At 43.2% G+C, this 27305-nt stretch overlaps 1 protein-coding gene across 3 annotated transcripts in view; it reads left to right on the top strand.

Moving 5' to 3' along the window:
* Nucleotides 1-27305, top strand: part of Epb41l4a (erythrocyte membrane protein band 4.1 like 4A) — a 208049-nt gene that overhangs the window by 61653 nt on the left and 119091 nt on the right. For all 3 annotated transcript variants that reach the window (XM_031365273.1, XM_031365271.1, XM_031365272.1), the window contains exon 3: nt 19820-19924. In XM_031365273.1, coding sequence (XP_031221133.1) covers nt 19820-19924 — 105 coding nt within the window. The remainder of the gene's footprint in view (nt 1-19819; nt 19925-27305) is intronic.

Genomic DNA, 27305 nt, shown 5'->3' with positions numbered 1-27305 from the left:
TTTTTTTTTTTTTTTGTATGTCAATCATTTTATTATCTACATTAATCCTATAAAATGATTCATTTCACTGAGACATATGCAAACATATGTAAAATACACTCTGATCCTATTTAAACATCCATTGTAGTCAGTTACTCCCTTCCACCATCCCCGATGCCCTTTCTTCTCTAACAGAGCATTTTCTTTTTAAAAGGTTATTTCTTTTATTTTTTTGAGATTATAATTACATCACTTCTCCCTTCCCTTCTCTCCAAACTAACCCCTATATCCCTTCTTGCTCTTTTTCAACTTTATGGCCTCTCTTTTCATTAATTGTTGTTACATAGATGCATATGTATATACATATATATTCCTAAATACATGACTGTGTGATGTTATTCGTATGTGCGTTCTCAGGGCTGACCATTTGGTGTGCTTTTCCCTGAGGAAGACTATTTTTTCCTCTCTTAGAGTTCTTTAGTTGCCTGTAGTGGCTTGTGCAGTTCCCCTGTAGATCCTCAATTTTCTCTCGTCGATGATAGCATGCCTCTTGCCATCCTTCAGCTCCTGTTTAGGGAGTCATGTTGGTGATACTTTATGGGTGCAGCTTCTGACGTTACTAGGAGACACAGTCTCACAGCAGATTCCCCGATCCTCTGGCTCTGAACAACCTTTCTGCCCCCTCTTCTTCAGTATCCCCCGAGCCTTATGTGCAGCAGTTGTTTTGTGCATGTGTGCATTGCTCCACAGCTCTGCATTTTGGTTAGCCGTGGTTTTTCTGTAATGGTCTCTGTCTGTTACAAAGAGAAGTTCCCTGCACTGCACTTATCTGTGGTTATAAGGACAAATGTTTAGAAGTAGTTAGGGGTTGTGCTGGTTTAGTGAAGTAGAGCTTGTGGTTCTCTTCTAAGCCTCATGACTTCACCAGCCCTGGATAGTTGGCTAGGTCTCCAGTACCAGGCAGGCACAGTTTCCTTCTTGTTCAGTGGGACCTGAATGGCATTTGAAAGCAAGCGGCTTGACACTGAGTAGCAGGGAGAAGTGGCCTCTGGACTCCACTCTGGTTATTGATTGACTCTGGGGTATATTTAAGTCAGATCCATTTCTCTGTAGGATAACATCCGCAATCACTTTATTTGTCAAGAAATAGCTTATGATATAACCAACGGAGATTGTTTATCTGGTATACCACCCATTATTGTTCGGAAACACAACCCCTTTATTCAAAAAACTATGTTTTTGAAAATGTCAGCATCTGCCAAGGTCATTTCACCTTTGTCTTCCCCCAGACTGTATAGCATCTTTTTAAATGACTGCAATTTGTCTGAATTTTCTGAACAAAAAAAGAGATGCAGCAGAGACAAAGTAAATTCATGGTTGAGGTATCACATGACGCAAACTTTCAGAATCCTAGGAGATGGGAAGGGCGTTTGCCTGGGCATTGGGGTCCTGGTCACCCTCCTGTCTTTCCTTTTTTCTTCTCTTTATTATTCAGGGTAATCTACTGAACATTTACTATATACCAGATATTTGTATTTATAGCTAGAATTTGTGGTTTGCAGTCTTATCACAAGAGAAACTAATGTCCTATTGTGTGAGTGTTGGTAAGTTTGAAATTGTTATATGCTTAGAAACAGTGCTAAGAGATATCTTATAGAACCAGTGGATTTAAACATGAGGTGGTTCTTGTTTTTAAAAGCGTGGACTACACAGCATTTTCAGTTTTGTTTTCTTGAACAATGCCTTCTCTAATTATTCTGAGGAGAAACATGGTTCTTCCGAGTCTTAACATTCATGGGAAAGAGTGAGGCTAGGAGACCAGGGCTTGTTTCTGCACGGTACCACTTCTGGTTCCATGGCATGCTGAGTCATTCTGCCAGCTTTTCTAAGCCATAGTTTCCATGTTTGAAAACAGTGGCTACTGATGCCATGTGCCATCCAGTTGTAAGACTCAGATGATGTAAAAGCCCAGCACAGTGCACAGTTGCTGCTCATGTCTGGGCCACGAGGTGAATCCTTCTCTGTGATAAAGTCACCACTCTTTGCCTTTGGAGAGTTTTGGTTGAATGTAGAATGTACTTGGTATAGGCGTGTAATCACCCTTAGTCGTCTGGCTGAGTGGGAATGGATGCAAAGGAGAGCTGACGAATTCTGGAGCGCTCAGTGGTTGGTTGTGGCGTGAACTGTCACATTTACAGCCTTTCTGGAAGCTCTAACGTAAATGGAAAATTCATGCTGGACTGAGGTCTTGATCTGCAGAGGATAATGGACTAAGAAAGCTGCAGATTTTAACTTTATTCTAGCAGTGTTCTTTCCTCTTGGTCCCTTTTCAGAATTTGAGATGCAAACAAGTACTTTATTTTGTTTTCCAGAGTGGCTCATGATCCTCCATAGGATTTATTGCTTTTTTGTGAAGCTGGGAGACTCTGTTTGAAGGGGCTTCAGTAAAGAGTTGTGTGTTGTGATTGCATGCGCCTCTTAGAAGTCCCTTGATAGGCCTGTGATGAATTTTTGTCCTGGGTGTAAGGCCAGGTGGGTTGTGGGGTAGTTAGAGACTGATCACATGACCAGGGAATGATAGTGTTGGCAGAAGGACAAACTGATTTCTAAACTATTCATTCTACAGCTTCCTTCAGGCCACAGCAGAGAAGAACCTTTATATAGTCCAGGCATCCCATTACACAGATGTGGCCTGGAACCTTCCACAGTAGTACAGTATCTACCACGATGCTATTTTAACACTTTCCTTTTGTATTTTTGTTTTCTTATGAATTTGGAGACCCAACCCAGGTCTCTGAGCATGCTTGACCACTCTATCAGTGATGTTCTTCTATTGTGCTTTCAAAGCCATTTTTATTGGGTGAAATAGACACTCTGAGTCTTCTTTGGCTGTGGTACATTAGGGCCAGGGCACAAAGGTAAGTTGAAGCAGAAGTAGGGTGTTTTAAATGCTATTTGAATAGCTCAACAGGGTCAGCAAGATGGTGTGTGTGGGGCAAAGGTGTGTTAGTTGCTTTTTGTTGTAATAAAATACCGAGACCAGAGTGACAGTGTGGTTCCAGAGAGAGAGTCCACAGTGACAGAGGATGCATAGGAGCATGAATCTGGATCAGGAAGCTGGTTGGCCACATTTTATCACAAGGAAACTGAGAGCAGGACAGAAGTGGGACAAGGCTATAAACTGTCTAACCCCATGTGACCTGTTTCCTCCTGGAAGGCTCTGCCACCTACAGTTCTACATTCTCCCCTAACAGCAGCATAAACTGTGGACCAGGTGTTCAGATACATAAGCCTGTGGGGGACAGCCCTCATTTAAACCACCATATCTGGTAGCCTGAGTTGGTCCTTGACACCCACATGTCTTAGGATTTTATTGCTGTGAACAGACACCATGACCAAGGCAACTCTTATAAGGGCAACATTTAATTGGGGCTGGCTTCCAGGTTCAGTAGTTCAGTCCATTATCATCAAGGTGGGAATATGATGGCATCCAGGCAGGCACAGTGCAAGAGGAGCTGAGAGTTCTACATCTTCATCTGAAGGCTGCTAGCAGAATACTGGCTTGCAGGCAGCTAGGATGAGGGTCTTACAGCCCACACCAACAATGACACACCTACTCTGACAGAGCCACACTTTCTAATAGTGCCACTCCCTGGGCCGAGCATATTCAAACCATCACACCACATAAGGATAGAAGGAGAGAACCAACTCTACAAAGTTGATTCAGATATCTATATTCTCTGACCTCCTCATGCCCACTGTGGCACAAACTTCCTCCACAATGTGTGTGTGGCCGCGCGCACGCGCGCCCCCCCCCCCCCATAATAAATTAAAAAGTGGCTGAACAGTGGCCATGGTGAGCTGTACTCTAATTTAGGACTGAGCATTTTGCCAACAACACAGATAATAGCGCAGCACTATTTATAACAAAGCAGTAACGCCATTGGAGTTTTTCTGTCCTCAGAGAGTGTGCCTCTGCTTCTTTTTACTTCTCTGCAGAAATAAGCTTTAGATTATGAAATGCCACAAGGAATGTGTCTTTGTATAAATTACTCAGGCATTGTGTTATTGTGGGCAAGGTGGGATGAAATGTGTGCTGGGAGGCAGGCTTTTTGAAATCATGGGCTTTTCCAATCCATTTCTGACTGCCCAGTGCCCTTTGACCTTCCCTCCGTGAGCTGGGACTGTCTGACGCTTGTCAATTACAATTCTTCTAGTCAACTTGTCTTTCCTGTGACCCCAGACCTTTTGGATTGTCTGCCCCCTTCACATCTTAATATAAGACTAGCTTTGTAGAAGCGAGTCTCCTTTGCATCTGTCCTGCTTCTAAGCAAGACCCCAGAGACCCCGGAGGCTCTACTACCTGAGGTCCCTGAGACCTGTCATGAAACCAGAGGTTGGTTTTCTGTAGCAAAGTCAGTGTTACTGTGGGTGGCACTTCTGATGTGTTCACTGAGTGAGTGGTAGTCCCCGGGTGCCTCAGATGGCTGGAAGAGCCACAATGGAGTACTCCCTCCCCAGACTTCCCACTACATTGTGAGCCACTGAATGAAACTCTGTTTATGGTGTGTGTGTGTGTGTGTGTGTGTGTGTGTGTGTGTGTGTGTGTGCTTTGTGTGTGAATTGTTGGGGATTATATTCTGGAAATGGACCTCCGGACCTTGTGCCTCGTGCATGCTTGATAGATGGCCTGTCTTTAACACACTAGTGAAGATAATGACTAAGAAAGCAACAAACATTGTGCGCAGGGACCCTGGGCACAACCCTGCCTTCCATCCTCACTGCCTCTGGGGCCCTTCCTTCTTTTGTGCGATCACCTGCCTGCCCAGCCTGTGTGCGATGCCCCAGGAGGGAAACATACTCTTCAGAATCAGTCAGACCTTTTCCTCTGCTGCTGCAGTTTTAAAGCACTGACCTTTGTAGAAAGATAGTTATTGAAATGGTTTGCGTGAAATGCTTTCTTCAGTCACTGGGGTGGTAAATGTTAAAGGAGGAGTTATAATGTGCTATCTAGAATTTCAGGGGCATTTTTGTTATGCTGTGAGATAGAATATAGATGATTCATTTTGGGGGTCCCAGCCCTCTCTTCTTATTTTCCCCACACAGCCTTCCTCCTCACTGATCCCTTATGGAAGAACAAAAGGTCTGGGGGTTGGGCAGAGGCTGGAAGAAGGCACTTGTCAGAGCAAGGTGCAGGGTGTCCAGAATGGGGGGAGGGCTGGTACTTTTGAGGAGCCAGTTAAGAAATGATGAAAGATTTTATTTTACTTTATTTTGAAATAATTTCAGTCTTATAGAAGAGCTGAAGGAATAATGCAAAGGACCCTTGACTATGGGTATAATTGTTAGTGTTTTAGGACTCCAAACACCCTCCCCAATGGGTATAATGCTTCATCCTGATTTTCTCTTGTGCTAAAACATTTGTGTTTTATGGCATGTTGTCCACAGCAAGGGCGCCTACTACACAGTCGTGGCACAGCCATCATTGTCAGGATACAACAGCATCCAGTCCACAGACCCAGGCTGCGTCAATCTTATCTTTTGGACCAGAATGGGACTGCCTAGGGTGCTCTGTTACATACCCGTATGTTTCTGAGGCCTCTTCAATCAATGACTTGGTCCCTTTATGACGATACTCTCTGGAAGCGGGCTAGGTGTGTTACATTGTGGCATGCTTAGGGCTTTGTGTGTCTAATGCTTCCTGCTTGTTACATTCTTAGGCTTTCTTCTCTAATACCATTTTTCCTTGTTGAGTGTTAACGGGAAGTCAAAGAGCTGATAATGTTTTGTGTGAGATTCGGATCTCCTATGTGGATATCTGTCGGGCAGAGAACAGGGCTGTGCAGTAGTCTAGTGATCTGCAGTATATACTTGTACAGCAAACTCCCGATGTGGTGGGTGAACCATGGGTGAACAGTAGTCATACCTTCCATGATTGCTAAGGCAAGAAGGCCTAACGCTGACTGCCGTCCTTGATGGCGTCTTCAGTCTGGGAGCCTCAGATGTCTTCATCCACATGCGCGGGTCCTGTGAACGAGCCCCACTTCTGTATTTTCCGAGCCTAGTAGCAAGGTAGGACTTCTTTTTATGGCATCTTAGGGATCTGCAGCAGCAGTGAGGGACCTGCAGCTAGAACAGATGCAGTATCATTTTTGGAGAACTCATGCGTGACTGTGGCCACAGGCTAGCCCTTGGAGAAAGGGAGGGCAGAGTCCACCTCATGATGGCGGGGATTGATAAGTTCACAGCAGTCTTTATTACAGCACAGCTTGAGACAATCATGATTGGAAGATGAATGGATTTGTAGAAACTTTTTCATAAACCCTCTTTATAAAAACAGAATGTTATTCTCATGCCTTCTCTTGGGCTCTTTTCCTTCCGTTGGCTTGTCTTTTCCAATGTAGATGTGATAGTTTTGGTTTTATCTTGTTATATTTTATTTTATTACTATCTCTTAGGAACCTGTTTTCTTTTTCTAATGAGAGACAGAAAGGGAATGGATCCAGATGAGAGGGGAGGTAGGGAGGAACTGGACGTGGGGGGCAGCAGTGGACTCATCATAATCAGGATATATTATATGAAGGAAAAGTCTATTTTAAAGAGAAGAAAAAAGATAAATAAAATAATAAGATGTTAGCTGTGTTGGTGTGAACTTATTATTGCTAGTATTAACAATAGTGCATTTAAAGATTATGAAATGCCTTTTTAAAATTCAAACTAGACTTAGTTTAAATAACCACATGTAACTTTGCTAGTTTTGTTTTTGGGGTTGTTTTGTTTGTGACAAGATCTCATGCTCTAGCCTAGGGTGGTCCATAATTCACTATGCAGCCCAATATAGTGTCAAATTTATGGCAGTCTACTGGCATCAGGCTTCTAGGTGCTGGGATTACAGGAGTGAGCCACCATACTTGGCCTAAAATAACCATTTTTAGCGACTGTATCTATCAAATATAGACTACTGGCTTATTATATACTTTTCTGCTTTGTGAGGCTGGTGGGAAATAGTCATCTTGATGTTTAAGAAAATTAAAGCAAACTTATCAATGAGTTTTTAAAGATTTCATAGTAAATAGAATCCATTTTCTTAAACAAATAAAGTAGAGACTGAGTATATTGTATCTCACACTTGTCATCTTAGGACTTACAGGTTCTAGGTCACAGAGAGACCCTGACTCATAAGCACAGAAAAACTTAAAAGGCTGTGTTACAACAATGTATTTTTTTTTGTCTCCATCCTGTAAAGAGTACAATGAGTACAATGAACCACACAGAGTTTCTGAAACATTTGTATCTCTTAGTATTCAGCAACTTTTATAATTTAAAAGCCAATTTATAAAACCTTGTTGGATACCATAAGGTCGGATTTATAGAAGAGTTAACAGAAGTCACTGAGGGCTGACTATTCGCCATTCTTTATCCTTCTGTAGTCAAACTGTGTTTGTCATATCAAGGACATTAACAGATACAGTTTTAGTAACTAGACTATCTGGATCATAACACCTCCCCTTCCAACATCATTTACGTACTTATTTTTGTTTTTTTGAGACAGGGTTTCTCTGTATAGCCCTGGCTGTTCTGGAACTCACTCTGTAGACCAGGCTGGCCTCGAACTCACAGAGATCTGGATGCTTTCACCTCCCAAGTGCTGGGATTAAAGGTGTGCCCCACTACTACCAGATCCAATATCCTTTCTTCTGAAATTTAATCTTGGACACTAAGCAAATTCAGAAAGATTATTTTTTGAGAGTCTGGATTTTATAAATTTGACACATTTTGAGGACAGCCAGTGTTTCAGTCCGGATGAAGATTCACCTATGTTTCAGGCAGTGGCACTTATGTAGTGCAAGGGGATGAAACAGAGTGTGCCTTAGATTGGTCTTGGGATGGCTTCCTTGTGGTCGGTACAGTTTCTTCCGTCAAAGTGTGCTGCTGTCCATCAGCCTCTGAGCAGCCTCGTGTTCGGCTCCTCTTTGTTCTCTGGGGTTCCTCTCACCACTGATGTGAACTTTTCAGGCTCTTGTAACAGGATCTGTCAGGCACTGGGAGAGGAAAATGCTTGTTTTAGTGGTAGTCACACTGCATAGACTATGTTCTTAGATGGCCTGTGGGCAGCTCACCCTTGAGGCCTACTTTTCTCATGTATAAAATGAGGAAGGGCTGGGGTGTAAGGGTTTTCAGAATTAAAAGAATCAGTAATGTTGCTTATTTAAAAATACACACATACCACCAAGAATATGATTTTGTCTTTAGTATAATGAAGAATTTCTGAGCTGCTTAGTCCAGAGTTTCTACACTATTTAAAATTATTGAGTCCTAAAGGGACTCTTGCTTATATAGGTTATCACATGTATACTTATTGTTGTTATAAATTAAAACTGAGAGATTAAACTAGTTTGAGATGGAGTAATGGCATGGGTATGTATATAAAATGTATATATAAAACTTATATATGTGTGTGTGTGTGAGATGAAGACAAATGGAAAGATTAGAGAACTATTTTGGGGAGGAAGAGGACTACTAAGGGGCATGGGGAGAGTATTGGGGAGCATTACAAACAAAACACGATTTGTATGTATGAAAATGTCACAATAGAAGCCATTTCACCTATGCTAGCTCAAGACTCAATTGTAACAAACCTGGATCATTAAATAATACATACAGCTGGGCATGGTGCTATAAGCCTATCATCTCAGCACTAGGAGGTCAAACCAGGAGATTCAGGAGTTCCGGGTCATCCTCTACTACATAGCAGGGCCATGCCCAACCTGGGCTACATCAGACCTTGTTTCAAATCAACACAATGACAACAACACATACAGTTAGAAGACTCTCATGTCAAGATTGTTTCCATAAAGTAGGTCTTTTTGCAAAGTGAAACGATGTTCACTTTGAAACGTTAACTGATTTCTGTACTATCTGGCTTAGTAATAGATGGCTGAGTTCTCTTACTGTTCGATGTTATCTGCGGTGGCATCAGAAGCCATGTCAGTGTTTCTAAGTGTGGAGTGATGAATGACAACTAATAATGTTGTAAGGCTGTTCTGCTTGCTCATCTGTTGAGACAGGACCTCACTCTGCAGCTCAGCTGGCCCCGGACTTGCAACGTTTCTTCTGCCTCCATCTGCTTAGTGCTTGGGTTACCGGTGTGACCCACACAGGGTCCTGTTCTCATTTCATGGACCCATGGAAGGTTCCTCATGCACTCCATGCCTTAGAATAGCTGATGTCACAGAACGGGTTGGGGCTTTAAGTCAGATACATTTGGGGAGAAGTCCTCTCCCGTGCCTCTGTTGAAGGGACCAAGAGCTGCTCGTTTTGCTCCCATCCCTTACAGTTCTCATAAAGTCGGACTAAGATGCTCATTTCTCATGGCTTTTGCTGAGTGAAAGTGTATGAAAACGACTAGCATCCTTTTTTTTTTTTTTTTTGGTTTTTGGTTTTTGGTTTTTCGAGACAGGGTTTCTCTGTGTAGCCCTGGCTGTCCTGGAACTCACTCTGTAGGCCAGGCTGGCCTTGAATGCAGAAATCTGCCTGCCTCTGCCTCCCAAGTGCTGGGATTAAAGGCATGTGCCACTACTGTCTGGCTTAGCATCCTTTCTTAAATACAGACAGCTGGAGTAATTTACTTTTGTTTGTTCTGTCTTTTGTCTTCCTGTAATTTGAAGTATGAAAGAAAGGATGAGTTAGGTGGGGGAAACAATATGAAGGACAGAGCCGGTCTGGAAGGAAGAAAAATCAAGTTCACTGTCTACAAAGATGGTAGCCTCTGCTTCCTCCAGTCACTCAGTGTATGCCCACCATCTTCCTGTCAAGAGGAGTCTATTCTTGCTCTTTTCCCTTCTGAGTGGACCTTACAGCTTGTTTTAATGAACAGGACACAGCCAGACTGGCAGTTTTGGTTTGTGTTCTCTGAGCCCTGGCTGACCTTAGAATGAGATCTCTTGCTGGAGAGACTTATAAGGTGCAGAGAGAGGATGAGCCAGCCCTCCCATTCCACCCACTCCAGGTGACTTGTGAGTGAGGTCACACGGGGTTCTCCAACACAGTGAACAAACACCAGCTGTCCTGAGCTCTGGCCAAATTTAAACCTCAAGTAAATGATTGTGTGCTGCTAAGTGTTGGGGTTGGTTCATACCAACAAATGGCTAAAACCCTAAAGACTGAGAAAAGTTTATCGAAACTTTATCAGCATACACAAATTGTATATGGGGGTGCAGCTTGAAAGAAAACCATATTTTTCCATGATAAAGGGTTTTTTTTTTAGTAAATGTGATGTGAAGATGGCGCTTAGTTAAAAGCCATCATGAGTTGCTTGTCTTGCTTCCCTGAGAGGAGACCCCACTGGTGCCTGAGAGGTCCTTCCTCCAAGTCCCTACATACTGTACCCTCTTGGGCCTATTCTAAGATACTTAATATGACTTATGTTTTCCAAAACAACTGGAAATCCTTTTGTTCAACATAACTAAATAAAGGCAGAGTAGGTTTTACCAGGCATAGTTGTGAAGATTTCTTTCTTTGCTAGGCTCATTTCCCTTTGCAAAGGAACACGCTGTCTTGTTGATCGCAATAGTTATCACTCTGTGTGGCTGGCCAAAACCTGCCTTTCTGGTTTGTAATGGTGTACTAATCTGCAAAGCTGTTATTACTCATTGGAGAGATCCTTTGTTCTGGCTAAAAGGCTCACTGGTGGTATTTCCAAATCAGCTTGTCTTCCTTGGGAGTTGTTCTCAAAGACTACATCTGCGTCTGTAGAAACTGTGGTTTCCAGAAAGTTGTTGGTATGAAAGCAGCCCATCTCCCTTGGCCGAGTTCTGTGGCGCGCGGTTCACAGTGCAGAGCTGCCACAAGGCAGCACTCATTGCAAAGGCAGAGGAGCATGCTGTTACACTGAAGTCTCTTCCGAGGCACTGAAGGGATGACACTTCCCGTATTTGCTTAACTGTCTTGTGCCTCGCCTTCTTTCTCGTTTTTTTCTTAATGTTGGAACTCTGAGTTCTTGTCAGGTGTACTTTATTGCATGGAAAAATTGCCCATCTCTACATAGTATATATAATTTAATTTCAGGATCCTCTACTCTTTAGTATCATGAGTTTCAAACATAAGCTACTGATTTCTTACTGTACTATTAGAAATATATATTGAGTCTGTTGGAATGATATATTACCCAAACAAAGGGGAAATTAAAAGTTAACTAAATTGATTTTGCTCATCTGATGTAACAGGGCAACAAGCCATTTCCTCTTTATCATCCTAAGTCTGATTGACTTTGTAAGATATGAGAGGAGGAGTCTGAGTCTTTATTTATTCCCGTTCTTCAATTGTTCATTAGCTCGTAGTGAACTTTTAAGGTTATTGTGCAGGTATAAATTATTAGATTATTCACAGAAGAAGTGGAGAATAGGTGCTAGCACCTCCTTTCAAACTCTCTGGACTCTATTGCTTCTCAGCTTCTCGGATAAGGTCAAGTATAGAATGTTTATGTATTAGTGGAATAAAGAAGTAACAGATGACCTTAATAAAGGTCAAGTAGATTAAGAGACAGACAAAACCAGGAGACTTGGTAGGTCCAGTGGATAGATTTATAGCAAAGCTGAGATCTTAAAGTGTTAGAGACAGAAGCATCCTTGGGGTGAAGGGAACATGGCCACTGGTCAGGCAAGACCACACGGAGATACCCCTGTAAGTGGGAAGAATTCCTTTCCTGATATTTGAATTCTTATCCAATACTGTTGCTAGGGTCTCACTAATGGAAGTCAATTATTAGAGACAAAATGTTGTTTTTATCTGTTTAGAAACCTCTTAGGCGTGTTGCTAAGTGCTGTGGTTGTAATTACATCTTCCGTGGCTTCTGGATTTCTCTTAGAAGCGGCAGTGATCCTGACGGCACTCCCATGCCTGTCCTCTGCTAAGGGCCGAAGGGAGTGCAGAAGCACGCTCTTTGTAAATTTCAAATGACAGTAACAGTCTGACTTAGCATTGAAGGGCTTGCCTGGAGGCTCACAGGAACTCCGAGTCCACAGTGGTGGCTAATGATGACTCTGTCTGACTGCTGGAAAGTCTCAAGAAGAGTTCAGATTAAGAAGTCCTGAAGTAACTTTAAAGGAGAAGAAAGTGACAGTTGCCATGTTCCCATCTTGCCCGTGCACATTTCTTTTAACACCCATCGCAGCAGATGCTGAACACACAGCAGGGCAGCCTCAGTGAGCAAAGCAAACTATTACCTGTGCTGCCGCTTAAAAACCCACCTTGGGTTTTTAAAGATCTTACACACATAATATGTGAAAATGAGGTCTCTCCTTCTCTTTCTTCAGAAGCCACTTTAAGATTTCCTTCTTAGTCACCTGCTCATCTTTAGTGTCTTTAAGGTTTGATACCAGACAGCAGCTTCCCTCCCACAGACCCCTGTACCAAGCCTCTTCCCCTCCTCTGGTGCCTTTTAGTTCACCATTCCCCGCCTTCCAGTGAGTAATAATTTGGGGCTGGGGTGTAAACTCAGGTTTGTGCCATAGTCCCACATAAAAAAATCCTGAATGTGATAGAACAGGCCTATAATCCCAGCAGTGGGTAGGATGGAGGGAGTGTGGGATTAGAATATTTTTTTATTAATTAATTTATTTATTCACTTTACATTTGGATCACAGTGCTCCCACGCCACCCTGTCCCACCCACACACCCTGGGGATCAGAATTTCTAAGTCATTTTTAATCAACATATCAAGTTCAAGGCTAGCCTGGGCTATGTGAGACTGAGGGGAACAGACAGGAAGAAGAGGGTACTAAGCCGCTTGCTATCCATGAGCTGTATCCCCCAGCCCTGTGTTTTAATTTCCACACTGGAAGATGGTTTCTTAGGACCACATGAGGAAGGAGGATGGACCGTGTGATTCTGTGGCTGATTGGCTGTGCCCTCGGGGCACGTGGAGTCACACCCCTTCTGCATAGAGTCAGAATGGGATTCGGTGCCTAACTTTGGACACTCATGATTTCTCTGTAGAGGATAACAACCTAAGTTGAAGGAAATCAATCCTAAGCATTTTCAGCACCAGAGTCTCTCTAAATGCCAAACTCTCACAGAGAGTTGGCCCTCCATATTCCAGTAGTTTGGTGGTGATAGTTTTAAAACATGGTGTCTTTCTCTTATGCAATAAATTTAAGAATTTCCATATTGAGGTGGCTCCCCAACTCTCTCTACTTTTCTTGGGGGAGGATCTCAGTTTTGTACCCCAGGCCGCCCTTGAACTCATGGCAGTCTGCCTGCTTAAGCCTCCTGTGGACTGTGGTTGCAGGCACGAGCCAACACCTCAAGCTCTGAGGTGATTTTCCAAGCTTGCTTTTTGCATACGCCCTTCATGACTAAGCACATTAGGTCATTTTATGCTCTGTAAGTAGATTATATGAAAGACTGCCTAACATTTCTAGAGGGTGTGGGAATACTGAAGTAGTTTTCATAGAAAAAAACCCTTGACATAGATAGATAGATAGATAGATAGATAGATAGATAGATAGATACATACATACATACATACATACATAAGTCTCCAGTATTCCCTGCATACTTCTTCCTTCCTTCCTTTTTCTTTCTTTCTTTCTTTCTTTCTTTCTTTCTTTCTTTCTTTCTTTCTTTCTTTCTTTCTTCCTCTCTTCTCTCTCTCTCTTCTTTCCTTTCTTTCCTTTTTCAATGAACTGCTTCTTGTTGGCTTGTTAGGGGACAGAATATTTTGAGCTGTATGGCTGTACCTGGTTTGCTTACTCATCCTGAATTCTATGCCTGAACATAAGGAAAGACCGGAAGGAGAGAAGAGGAAAGGATAGGAGATTAGCCTGATTAGCCTGACACTCTAGCTTGCCATAAACATTTTTGGACATATTCCATATTCCTTGGGAAGGTAAGGGAATATGGTTTCACTTGGTCAGGATTATTTATTTGTAGGTGAACATCATTGCCCGACTCATAGGAAGGAGGCGGTGATGGATCGAGGAGTCCAGGCTTAGTTGCTGTAGGTGTCTGTATGAGGCCAGGTAAAGCCTGGGTCTCCCATCAGATTGATGTTGTGAGACCTATGAGATACATAATACTTTTCCAATCAATTATTGTTCACAGTGACATAAGTCTGAGAGAGCTTTAAAATCCTCCTGGAACACCTAACACTGGGTCACTTAACACCAGAACGCTTAACATTACTACAGTAAGTTGTGTTTATGATGTGCCTCTCACTCGGGGTTTACTTGGAACACTGTCATGTCTCTTGGGCCAAGCATCACTGCTTGCCCAGGACAAGGAAAGAGCAGGTACTACTTGGACATTCCTGAGGACTCAGGGGTAATGGAAACCTGGCGTAGGAGTCAGTTGTCATTGCTTCTTGTTGCAGTTGGGCCCACAACTCGATGCTTCTACTACTGGACACCTCTGACTGAGCAGTTCTACGTCCTTGCTGTGTCATCCCATCAGTCAAAGTCCTTGGCTGAAAGCCACACCATGTAGACAGCTGGGTTTAAATCACTGGGACACACACACACACACACACACACACACGTTTGGTACCAGCCTCCACAGACACACACAGTGGGAAAGTCTCTCCAGATATGGAGGGTGGGTGTTCATATTATATACCCAGGACAGAAAACCAAAATGGGAAAGTCTTTATTATAAACGTGTAGCTCATAGATGAAAGGACAAAATTAAATAGTCACCTTAGATTTCTAAGGGAAAATTGGTGGGCTTATCACTTCTTAATTAAGAACCAAATCAAAACAGAGCAAAACCAAAAGCCAGAGGAAGCAGGCCGAGAGGGACCTTCTGTTTGGAAGAGGGTGTATTTCAAGGTTGTGCAGCATCCGTCATAGTTTAGTCAATGCTCAGAAGCAGTTCCAGGGAACCAGGAAGAGAAGGAAGCTGCGTCCTCAAAGTAGCCAGTGACTGAGGTCCTCGTCAGCACCGGAAGAGAAGTGAGGGGTCAGCGGTGGTTGGCAAAGGAAGAACCAGAACCCTTTCACATTTGAGAGAGGGTTTCACTGTGAAGCCATGGCTGGCCTGAAACTCTCTTACGTAGACTAAACTGTTCTCGACCTCAGAGACTGGCCTGTCTCTGCCTGGAATGAAAGGCATGCATCCAACACTCTTGTCCAAGAATCAGAATGGAGAAAATATGGTTGGTTCAAAAGACAATGTAGATGTAATTGTTTAGTAAGCATTGACAAGATGGCTGGGGGTGAAACCAATGTCAACATGTGAGTTGCTCTTCAGTACATTAACCAAACTGTAGCCAGTCAGGAGGTACAACAGCAATAGAATTATAAACTACTTAAGAATAAGGCTGTGTGAATTTTCTGTTTCAGCGTAGCAAATCACTACATGTACGATAGCTTGAACGTATACCCCTCACTGCCTTCCAGCGCTATATAGGTCAGGGTCCAGGATCATCTAACATGGGTTCTCAACCTGTGGGCCATGACCCACCCCCTTGGGTGTCAGATGACCTTTTCATGGTCATATCCTGCATGTCAGATATTTACAGCATGATTCATAAGAGTAGCAAAATTAAAGATATGAAGTAGCAACAAAAATGTTATGATCGGGAGGTCGCTGCAACATGGGGATCTGTATGAAAGGGTGGTGGCTTTAGGACGGTTGAAAGCCACTCTTCTAACCAGGTTTTTTTTCTTTTTCTTTTTTGTCTACTGGTCTCTTGTCTGAAGGCTCTAGGTGAGAATCTGCTCCCAGTTTAATTTCAGCTGTAGTCAGAAGCCTGGTTTTGTGAGTGTGGGGTGGTTCTTTCCTTATTGCCTGTCAGCTGGATTCTAGCTTTTCTGAATCCCACCAGGAAAGGCACGCATGAGACAGCTGGTTACATCACATCCGTGGTCAGTGTGCTTGTCAGTTGTCTGTCAGCTTGACATAAGTTGGAGTCCTCTGGGAAGAGGGTACCTCGATTGAGGAGCTGCCTCCCTCAGACTGGCCTGTGTGCAGGTCTGTGGGGGCACTTCCTAGGTTGATGGTTGACAGGGAAGGGCCCAGCTAATGGTGGGTGGTGCCATTCCTGGGCAGGTGGTCCTGGGGTGTGTAAGAGAGCACTGAGCATCAGCAAACAGTATTTCTCTGTGTCCTCTGCTTTAGCTCCTGCCTCCAGGTTCATGCCCTGCTCGAGTGCCTGCCTTGACTTCCCTTAGTGATGGAGAGTGATCAGGATGTGCGAGCCTGTGAAACCCTTCCCTGGGATGCTTTTGGTCAGTGTTTAACCACAGAACTAGAAATCCAGGCAAAGACAGGCAAGGGAGAGAGGCATGCTGCTGCTCAGCTCACTTCCTCTCCTTTACCCAGTTGGGGGCCCAAGTCATGAGCGTGTGCGTCTTCCTTTCTCAGGAAGGCCCTTTCTGGCCATGCACTGGCAGACATGCCCAGGCATCTTCATGGTCATTTGAAACCAGGTAGCACACAGCTCCTCAGGCAGGCTTCTCTGTCTTTCAAGTGACAAGGACGCGCGGAGTCCTCAAGCCTGTGCCCTCCCTTTCTTCTATAGAAATTGCTTTGCATGTTGAGCACCAACTCACCAGTAGGTCATTTCTTTGTCTCATAGTTACTGTACCATCTGATGTACTGGTGAGGGTAACCACATGTTCAGAGGTTTCAGAGGTAATGGCAGGACCTATTCATTTGGGGACAGTATTCTATAAATTTTGCCTTCCACAAAACCTAGGTAAAATTTTATAACATGTGTGTGTGTGTGAATTGTTTTGAAGCATATTTTAGTTAGGGTTACTGTTGTTATGATGAAATACCACAACCAAAAACAATTTGGAGAGGAAAGGGTTTATTTATTTGGCTTATGCTTCAACCTCCATTATTGAAGAAAGTCAGGACAGGAATTCAAACAGGGCAGGAACCTGAAGGCAGGAACTTAGGCAGAGGCCATGGAGGGTACTGCTTTCTGGCTTACTTGACATGGCTTTCTCAGTCTGCTCTTTTAAAGGACCCAGCATGACTATCCCAGGGATGGCACCACCCACCATGGCCTGGGCCCTCCTTTATCAATCACTAGTCAAGTGAATGTCCTATAGGCTCTCCTGTGGCCAGATTTTATAGAGGCATTTTCTTAATTGAGGTTTCCTCTTCTTAGATGACTCTACCTTATGTTAAGTTTACATAAAAACTAGCCAGCACAATGCATGTAAAAGAAAGCCTCTTGATTTTACCTACTAAACACTGTGTCATTTCCACCCGGCTAGTCCTCTAGTTTGTCAAGTTAATCACAAATTCTTAATGTTATTGATTTCTTTGGTGTTTTGAGACAATGTCTCTTTATATAGTCCCAGCTGGCCTGGAACTTGCTTTGTAGACCAGACTGGCCTTGAACTCATAAAGATCTGTCTGTCTCTACCTACTAAGTAGTGGGTATAAAGGTATATGCCACTGGGCCCAGCCCTGGAATTAAGTTCTTAATTAAGTTTGCAAGATGATTCTAAGCTTCTCATAAAGAAAAGTATCTAAGAACTGCTAAACACAACTTTGAAATATATTTTTGATATCAAACAAAATATATTAAATTCACTGAAATATTGAAGTATTGTTCCTTGAATATCTGTGGGACAGACGACAGGAGATGGTGAAGGTGCTTTGAATGCTAAAAGGAATCGTGACTTTTGAATAAACAATAGTACAGTTTTGTCCATTTGGAAACAAAGTTAGGCCTTATTCCAAGCACAAAAAATAATTTCCAGATGGAGTGAAGAGCTAATACACTAAATACAGTTGTGTATGTATTTAAAGTACTAAAGGGTCGCCTCCTCCATTGAGCTAGAGGATACTTAGCCCCCATGCTAGGAAATGCATTGTCTGGTAAGTACATGAGAGAGGGCTTATTTTTAATAGAGTCAAGGAACTATAAATAAAAACAGTTCCCCTTGCCATGTACCACCGCCCCTCCCCCATCTCCGCCCAAGCTTTGGCAAGGGTGACGGAGCGTGCATTTTCACCGAATGGATTATAATGGTCATCTTGGCAGTACCAACTCTAGTTTTAAGTATGGTATTCTTCCATCGAGTGATTTCATTTCCAGATGTTTATTGCAGAGAAACACACAGGGACATGAGCGCCAAGAGACATTTACTGGAGGTGCCGTTGTTACAGTATTAGCTGCTCGGCAGTCTATGAGTCCTTCATGGAGGAGTTTTTGGCTTCAAGTAAACTGTTTGGTGAAACTTGAAGGGGAGCAACTTAGTTGAACCAGTGTAATTTAGAGATTTGGGGGTTTGTTAGAAGGACTATTGTAGAATTAATTATTAATTAAATCCCGACACGGGGTTGCTACCTGCCCCAATGGTTTATGTTTCCAAATGAAAGACACCCACACCCACACACACAGCCTTTATTGTTTTATATGCCTTTATATTTTATATGCCTTAAACAGCACAATCGCTGGGCCACTGCCTAACCTCCACTGCCGCTAGACTCTATCTGCTGCTGATAATTCCAAGTTACTACTTACTAAATCTGTGTTCCATCTTGGGTGCTTTGGACCCAGTTGGGCAGCCTCTGGGTCTTGCTCTCCCGGCTCCTTCACGTAGCAGCCATGCCTCTCTGCCTGTACACTTTCCTGCCCTGGGTGTCAGCTCCTCTGCCCAGGGGTAGTATGGAGCCAGATCTCTCATGCTAATACCTTTGAGCAAGCTCACATACAATAGCAGGGCCAGCTTTACTCAGGAGGACCCACTCTCCTGAGTGCCGCAACCTGGGAGATTTAAGGCCAATTCTGCATAGCCTTCAGACACTGCAGATGGCTCGCTCTAGGAGACAGCCCAGACCAGGGACATCTGCGTGGCCTTTGTGGTAGCATGGGCCACAGACATTGACACAGACTCCTGATACTGCACGGCTACACACCCAAATGTGACCCTCAGCAGCAGCATGGGTTGGGACCTTACCATGGCCACCTCAGGTGGCAGCACAGGCTACTCGCATCAGGCTGATCCTTACCACCTTGTGTCTCCACTTCTGCCTCTCTTCAGAGCGCAACACTGTTTCCTTCTTCCTCCCCCATCTCTCCACCACTTACTTGCTTCTCATTGGTGTCTCTGGTGTCTTTTGAACACACACCTACCTGCCTGTCTCTGGGAGTCTTCAGCTGGTCCACCATCGCATGGCAGCTGTTGTGCCTCCGTGTGTCCTTTCATGTGATCCTGCCACCACGTGACAGCTGGCATTTTTCTGGGTTTCTTCAGTGTGTGCCTGCCACCATGTCAGAAGTCACTTTCCAATTGAAGGAATGATGGGAATTTTAAGCTTCCATAATGCTTAATGAACTTTTTGGATGTTCTTTACATAGAGGGCTACCTTTATTTAAAGAATCATTTGAGGGCTAGAAAGATGGCTCAGTGGGTCTTCCAGAGCATCCCAGTTCAATTCCCAGCATTCACGTGGCGAGTGGCTCACAACTGTCTATAATTCCAGTTACAGGAGATCTGATGCCTTCTCACTGGTTTCTTTTGCCACTAGGCACGCACATGGAACCCAGACGAACATGCAGACAAAACACCTATACATATAAAATTAAAACATAAAGAAGCACTTCATTCTGGAGATAACTTGTAATCCCGTAGAAGAAGGGGTTTGTATTGATTTAATGCTCCTAAAGTTTAAGGTGGATTTTCAAAGGCTGATTCTTTAATATGCGGTTCTTTTAGCACATCTGTCTTTGTAACTAAGGGAAAGCGCAGAGAGAGCAGTGTGGTCTAACAAGGTTGTTCCCCTCAGAGGGCAGCTCATAAGAGACGAGAATTTGATTGTGTCCTGTGGAGGAAGGCTTGACACCTTTTTGAGAATCGATCTGTGGATTGTTTTGCAGAAGTCAACAAAAGGCTCCGTTGTCCTTGACCACGTTTTCCGTCACATAAACCTCGTGGAAATAGATTATTTTGGGCTGCGGTACTGTGACAGAAGCCATCAGACAGTGAGTACAACAAGTTCACGTGAAATTGTCTGATGTTCTCTCTCTCTCTCTCTCTCTCTCTCTCTCTCTCTCTCTCTCTCTCCCTCCTTCCTTTCTGGGTGTGATTCTAGGAGTTTAGATCTCTGGAACTGAAAATGACGTTGGGAACTTTACTCTCCCATGATAGTTTCCCGTGTTAATTTCTTTGTACTTTAGAAGAAGCCTGTAGAGCCACTGGCTTCTCCACTTCTTGGCACAGAATTCCTTTTGCAGATGGCTTATGCAGCTTCCATTGTTGACACCAGTTTGTAGCGAGGGCTTTCCTTGTGTGCTGGTCTCTGACTCATGGTGTGGGGAGGAAAGAGTCTCTGGAAGGGACAAATGTGATTGCCTTTTAAGAAACACACTGAGTAAGGAGAATGTGTGTGTGTGTGTGTGTGTGTGTGTGTGTGTATGTGTTGTATCTCTCCTGCCTTTCCCCAGCTTTGAGGATGCCTTGGCTGTTACAAAAGGAAATGAGTATAGGTTTTCATTCCTCAGTGTGGTGGAGTAGGGACAGTTTACCTTTGCCAGTGACCAACCATTAGCTCAGGAGATGATCCTGTCTGCTATGAAGCTTGCCACATGGCCAACTTTAGAGGTGACAGACTTTGAAGAATGAAGGATACTAAATGATTTAGTCTGAGAAAGATTTTAACCTTACATAGATACGTTATGCAAAAATGCTCAGAGGCTTATCTTAGACATGCCCAGACTGGCTGTGGTGGTTTGAATATGCTTGGCCCATAGGGAGTGGTACCCCCTAGGAGGTGTGGCCTTGTTGGAGGAAGCATGACCCTGTGAGGGTGGGCTTTGAAGCTCCGCCCAGTGTGGAAGTCAGTCTTCTCTTGGCTGCCTTCTGATCAAGATGCCAGAACTCTCAGTTCCTACTCCAGCACCATGCCTGTCTGGACGCCGCCATGCTCCCACCTTGATGTTAATGGACTGAACCTGTAAGCCAGCCCCAACTAAATGTTGTCCTTATAAGAGATGCCTTGGTCATGGTGTCTGTTCATAGCGGTAAAACCCTAATTACACTGGCCATTTATTTCTGTCCTGTGCAGCTGAGTAAGATGAAGTGAGATAAAGTGTTCTTCTTCCTTTAGGTCAGCTGGCTTCCCATGACCATTTGGGGATGAACTCAGTATAGAATACGGCCGTAGGAATTCCTTAGCGTGAGAAGAGACAGGAAAGTGGGATGCTGCTAGTAGTAAAACATGATTTTTTTTCTTTTAGCTAGTTTTATAATCCATTCTGTTTCACAGAAGGATTCCACAAAATAGATGTAAACATTGGGAATTTTGGTAGATCTGCACAGAGAGAAGTATATTCTTCAAAGCAAATAGGTCTTGCTGTTCATTTTGACAGGGTACAGACATATTCATAGATCCACTGAGCTCTTCTATCCCATGTAGACCATGGGTCACTATTGTAGAACTGTAAATACGTACAGAATGAGTAAACTCAAGGCTTTGTAAGGTACTTCAAATTGCATTCGTATTTCATTAGTAATATTTTCCTAGTAGAGACAAATATAGTTTCCTGATTGATGTCAGACCTTGCCTGGAAAAATTGACTGCTGGGCTAAAATTACACCGGACTTATCTGTCGGAAGATGATTCAGTTACAGGTGTCCTCATCTGGGAAAGAGGAAAGCTGGGAAGTCAGAGAAACGTAATGATGGAAACAGGTTGGAGTGGTGCATTGCTGGAAGAGGTCCTTTTGTCAGGGAACTCAGGTGGCCTCTTAAAGCTGGAGAGAAGGCAAGGAAACGGCCGCTCCCCCAGAGAGCCTCTGGGAGGAACGCATCCTGCCTGCGTTTTTATTTCATCCTAGTAAGATTCGTTTTGAGCCTAAAGCCTCCAGAATTACACGATAATGCATTCCTATTGTTTTAAGCCACCACGCCTTTGGCAATTTGTTGCAGCCGCATGAAACCAATCCTAGTGGATTTGTGGAGGGGAATTTCATTCTTGCTTGTTCAGGAGAAATGTAAGACTTTATAGTGTGGGTTCTCACATCAGGCAGAAGCCCGCCACGCTGCTAAGCTCCCTGGGCAGTGATACCTTGTACCCTCGGTGGCGTGTGAGCAGGGCTCCCTTATGATTGTAGCAGCTGCATGTGTGTCTCTGATGTGTGAGCAGCATGTGTGTCCCTGATGTGTGAGCAGCATGTGTGTCCCTGATGTGTGAGCAGTATGTGTGTCCCTGATGTATGAGCAGCATGTGTGTCCCTGATGTGTGAGCTACATGTATGTCCCTGATGTGTGAGCTACATGTATGTTCCTGATGTGTGAGCAGCCTTGCAGCTTCAGAACCACTTGGGTTCCTTGCAGAGAGAGAGAGAGAGAGAGAGAGAGAGAGAGAGAGATGGGAGAGCTGTTGGCAGCCAGTGTTAGAACTATAGCACCGTCCTCTTAATTTTAAACATCAAGAATTTGGACCAGTACGGGCGCAATAGGGACCAGCGGGACCAGGCACATAGGAACTCCGCCAGCCCAGTGGCTCAGGTTCCTTCCGGTCTGTCTGGGCAGGTAAGTGCCCTGAGAAGACCTTGGGCACAAGCTCCCACAACACCCAGAGGAAGCTGCTGCACTCCCTGGTGCTCTAAAGGGCCCAGGATCCCAGGATCCCAGGATTATAGAGACAGCTTGACTCTGAGGAGTTCTGACACAACTAGGATCACAGGAAGGACAGGCTCCAGTCAGATTTAGCTAGGGCAGGTAGCACTAGAAGTAACCAGGTTGGGGTGGGGGGACAAGCATAAGAAAATAAACAACACAAACCAAGGTTCCTTGGCATCATCAGAACCCAATACTCCCACCATAGCAAGTCCTGGACACAACATTACACTGGAAAAGCAAGATTCAGATCTAAAATCACCTCTCATGGTGATGATACAGGACTTTAAGAAAGACATAAATAAGCCGGGCAGTGGTGGTGCACGCCTTTAATCCCAGCACTTGGGAGGCAGAGGCAGGCGGATTTTTGAGTTCGAGGCCAGCCTGGCCTACAAAGTGAGCTCCAGGACAGTCAGGACTACACAGAGAAACCCTGTCTCGAAAAATAAATATATATATATATAAAAAAAAAGAAGAAAGAAAGAAATAACACCCTCAAAGAAATACAGGAGAACACAGGTAAACAGCTAGAAGCCCTTTAAGAGGAAACATGAAAATCCCTTAAAGAACTACAGGAAAACACAATCAAACAGGTGAAGGAAATGAGCAAAACCATCTAGAATCTAAAAATGGAAATAGAAACAATAAAGAAATCAGAAAAAAGAGACAACCCTGCAGATAGAAAACCTAGGAAAGTGATCAGGAGTCATAGATGCAAGCATCACCAACAGAATACAAGTGATAGAAGAGAGAATCTCAGGGGCTGAAGGTACCATAGAAAACATTGATACAACAGTCAAAGAAAATGCAAAAAAGCAAAAAGCTCCTAACCCAAAACATCCAGGAAATCCAGGACACAATGAGAAGAGCCTAAGGATACCTAAGGATAATAGGTATAGAAGAGAGCGAAGACTCCCGAGGTAATGGGCCAGTAAATATCTTCAACAAAATTATAGAAGAAAACTTCCTTAACCTAAAGAAAGAGTTGCCCATGAACATACAAGAAGCCTACTGAACTTCAAATAGACTGAACCAGTAAAGAAATTCCTCCCGTCACATAATAATAAAAACACCAAATACACTAAACAAAGAAATAATTTTAAAAGCAGTAAGGGAAAAAGTCAAGTAACATATAAAGGCAGGCCTATCAGAATTACACCAGACTTCTCACCAGAGACAATGAAAACTAGAAGATCCCGGGCAGATGTCATACAGATCCTATAAGAACACAAATGCCAGCCCAGGCTACCATACCCAGCAAAACTTTCAATTACCATAGATGGAGAAAACAAGATATTCCATGACAAAACAAAATTTACACAATACCTTTCTACAAATCCAGCCCTACAAAGGATAATAGATGGAAAACACCAACATAAGGAACAAAACTACATCCTAGAAGAAGCAAGAAAGTAATCTTTCAACAAATCCACACAAGCCTAATTCCACCTCTTACAACAAAAACAACAGGAAGTAACAATTACTTTTTCTTAATATCTTAACATGAAAATTAATATTACCAACATATCCTAGTTGATTGAAATCCAAAAATATGAGGAGTTAGAAATCTGTTGATTGTCATCCAATGGTCTCTCTAATTTGGTGATTGGAGTAATAGGTCCAATATTATACAATCCATATACACTTTCAGCTTGTTTGTTCATGACAGTGTCTTGCTGTATACAACATAATGGTCTTGAGGTCTTGCTTCTCCTATCTCAGCCTCTCTATTAGTAGTATTGTTTATTTCATATTTTTACAGTATAGTATGGTTTTCAGAACAGCTTACATATTTTAAAAGTATTTATATACCCAAAAGTAATGTAGACAATTAAATTGGGAGGGGGTTTGTAAGAGAACAACAAAGCCTGAGACTGAATGCTCTGCTTGACGTTTGTAACTCTTCTATCAAGTTGCCACAGTAAGAACCAAGATCTTAAGCTCTACTAAATATAAAACAAACAAACAAAAACACTTTATATATTTATGTTCATTTAAGAAAATATTAGTAGTGATGTATTATTTTGAAATATACAGTTGATACGTTAGTAGTTGTTTAAAATTTATATTGAGAGAAATGTTTGTATTTTCAGTATTGCCATAGATAAGCATCTACATAAGACTGTTGTTAAATTGATTGTTGTTTTATATCAAACAACTTTTATAATACTCATTTTTATTGTTATAATATTTTATAAATTTTAAAGAATATTACAAAAAAGATATTGTAGGTATTGAAGGGGGTCTCTGGGAGGAGTTGGGGTACAAAAGGAAAACAAGAATGTGATTTAATTCTGTTTACTTAAAATATGTTTTTAAATGTTAACAAATTCAGATAAATTGAAATCATGTAACTTTTCTCATCATATTGTAATAAAACTTAAAAAAAAATCATACAAAAAAAAAGAATTTGGAAATAGCTGGGCAGTGGTGGCTCACGCCTTTAATCCTAGCACTTGGGAGGCAGAGGCAGGTGGATTTTTGAGTTCGAGGCCAGGCTGATCTACAGAGTGAGTTCCAGGATAGCCAGGGCTACACAGAGAAACCCTGTCTCGAAAAACCAAAAAAAAAAAAAGAATTTGGAAATAATCAGAGGATGGAAGGAACCAGGCCACCTCTGAGGGTTTCAGAGACAGTTATAAGTGGAGTATGATGAGGCAGAACAGATAGCTGCTGCTGTGCGTCACAGATATCTTTGAATCCCATATTTCTTCCTTAAAAATGCTGAAGTTATAGGGATCTACCTGAGAAGCTGGAAAAAAATGCTGAAGTTGCTTATTTAATTATTAATACCCGAATTATTCCGTTTCGTTTTACTATAACGAAACACCCAAAGCTGGGTAATGAGTAAAGAAAAGAGATAGGGCTGGAGAGATGGCTCAGCGGGTAAGAGCACAGACTGCTCTTCTAAAGGTCCTGAGTTCAAATCCCAGCAACCACAAGGTGGCTCACAACCATCTGTAATGAGATCTGAAGCTACAGTGTGCTTATCTGTAAGAAAAGAGATATATCTAGCCTAGAGTGCAGAAAGTATGGTGTGGACATTTGTCCTTCTGGTGAGGACCTCCTGGAAGACAGCATACCAATAGCAGGGATGTATCTGTGAGAAGAGGAGACATTTGGTGAGAGAAGTGGGACAGATAACAAGACACGGTGATTGCTCATTCATAACAGCTTTCTCCAAGGAGCTAACTGCTGTCCCAGGAGAACTACATCGCTTCCTCCTGGGGGACAGCTCCTTCAGGGATCTAACTAGTCACCACTATTAAAGGTTCTATACTGTATTAAAAGTTCCACATACTGCCAAACCAAGGAGCAAGCTTTCAGCACGTGAGCACTTGGGTGATAAATGTCTGTGTTCAAACCATAGTAGGAACCTGTTCTCTAGTGAAAGCAAAACGCCTCTGCTCTCAACTTCTGATGAGTGTCACGGGACCAAAGCAAGTTTTCACGAGGGACCTCCGTAGACTAGGAGGCATGAGGCGTGTAAATGGCCACTCTTGTGCAAAAGGGGGTGAGGGGAAGCGGTGTTCATTGTCTTTTAAAAAGTAGGAGGAAGGGTACGGGTAGGAAGGGTACGGTTTGAAGGAAAGAAGAGAGGAAATAAAAATTCTAGATTCTTACATGTCCCTGGGAAAGTCTGGAGATATTGTGTGATGACATTGGATCAATAGTAAGGGTAAACGTGATGTCCCAGCCACTCCTCGGCCCTGCCGTAGTGTTATAACCATGCTGTCTCTCAGTGTTAGAGATGAGGTTCCCCTGATTACTCTTTCAGAGGCAGAAGCCATAGATTCTTGGAGCTTTTCTCAGAAGACAGAATTGGAACGGTCTCTGAGACTCATACTTCTAGACCTGCCATCCTCTGACTTCAGGACGTCACAGAAGGGGAAAGATCCTGCACATGCGTAACAGTGACACTCAGGTGTCCTCTTCCTTCCGTGAACCCGTCCTTGGCTGTTCCTGGATCACTCCAGTCGCAGACACCATTGCCCCGCTCCTGTCACAGGGGAAGAGTCCCAAGGCTCTTCTGTCCTGAATGGCATCGCCTCTCCTCTCTGTGGTAGCTCCGACCTCTCTTTACTCTTTCTTTCCCAGCCCATGTAGGCTGTGTCCAAGTGTCTCTGATTTAGAAACAACTGCTGTGGTCTCATGGGTTCCTTATCTTTGTATATCTTCGCATAGTTCATCTTTTTTTTTTTTTTTTTTTTACATCTTTTGTACAGAGGCTGCCAGAGGCATTCTTTGCCCTTACCAAGAACCCCGCCTTTCTGCTGCATTGACCACTGTGGTTTATTCTTTCTTGAAATCTTACTTTGTGATAACGACAGCCCGGACTTCTTGGTTTTCGGTTTTCAGACTTTTCTTTCCTGATTATTCTTTATCTTCACTCTTCCTCTGCCTATGCCATGAGACACTGAGTTTGGCCTTTTGTTTGTTTATTTTTCATTCTGTGTTTTTACATGTGGGCCTCATACGTAATAGGCCAGCACTTACCACTGACCTCTATCCTTAGCACCAAATACTGCCATTCATCAGGGTTTTATCCTTGATTTCCCGTGTCCTAACTCTGCAGAGGTTCATGCATACAGTGCTCCCCCCCCCCCCCCCCCCCCCCCCCCCCGATGTTCTGGTGTTGAAGGTAACCTTCTCCATTGAGCATGAGCGGACAGTAGGTGTGAGATTCCACCTGCTGTATAGTTTAGAAAATACCTATAATGCCTCGTAATGTTGCAAAGAAGG

Source organism: Mastomys coucha, unplaced genomic scaffold (assembly GCF_008632895.1).
Source record: "Mastomys coucha isolate ucsf_1 unplaced genomic scaffold, UCSF_Mcou_1 pScaffold13, whole genome shotgun sequence".
Taxonomy (NCBI): domain Eukaryota; kingdom Metazoa; phylum Chordata; class Mammalia; order Rodentia; family Muridae; genus Mastomys; species Mastomys coucha.
Note: the sequence above shows the minus strand (reverse complement) of the source record. Positions and strands in the feature narration are given on the sequence as shown.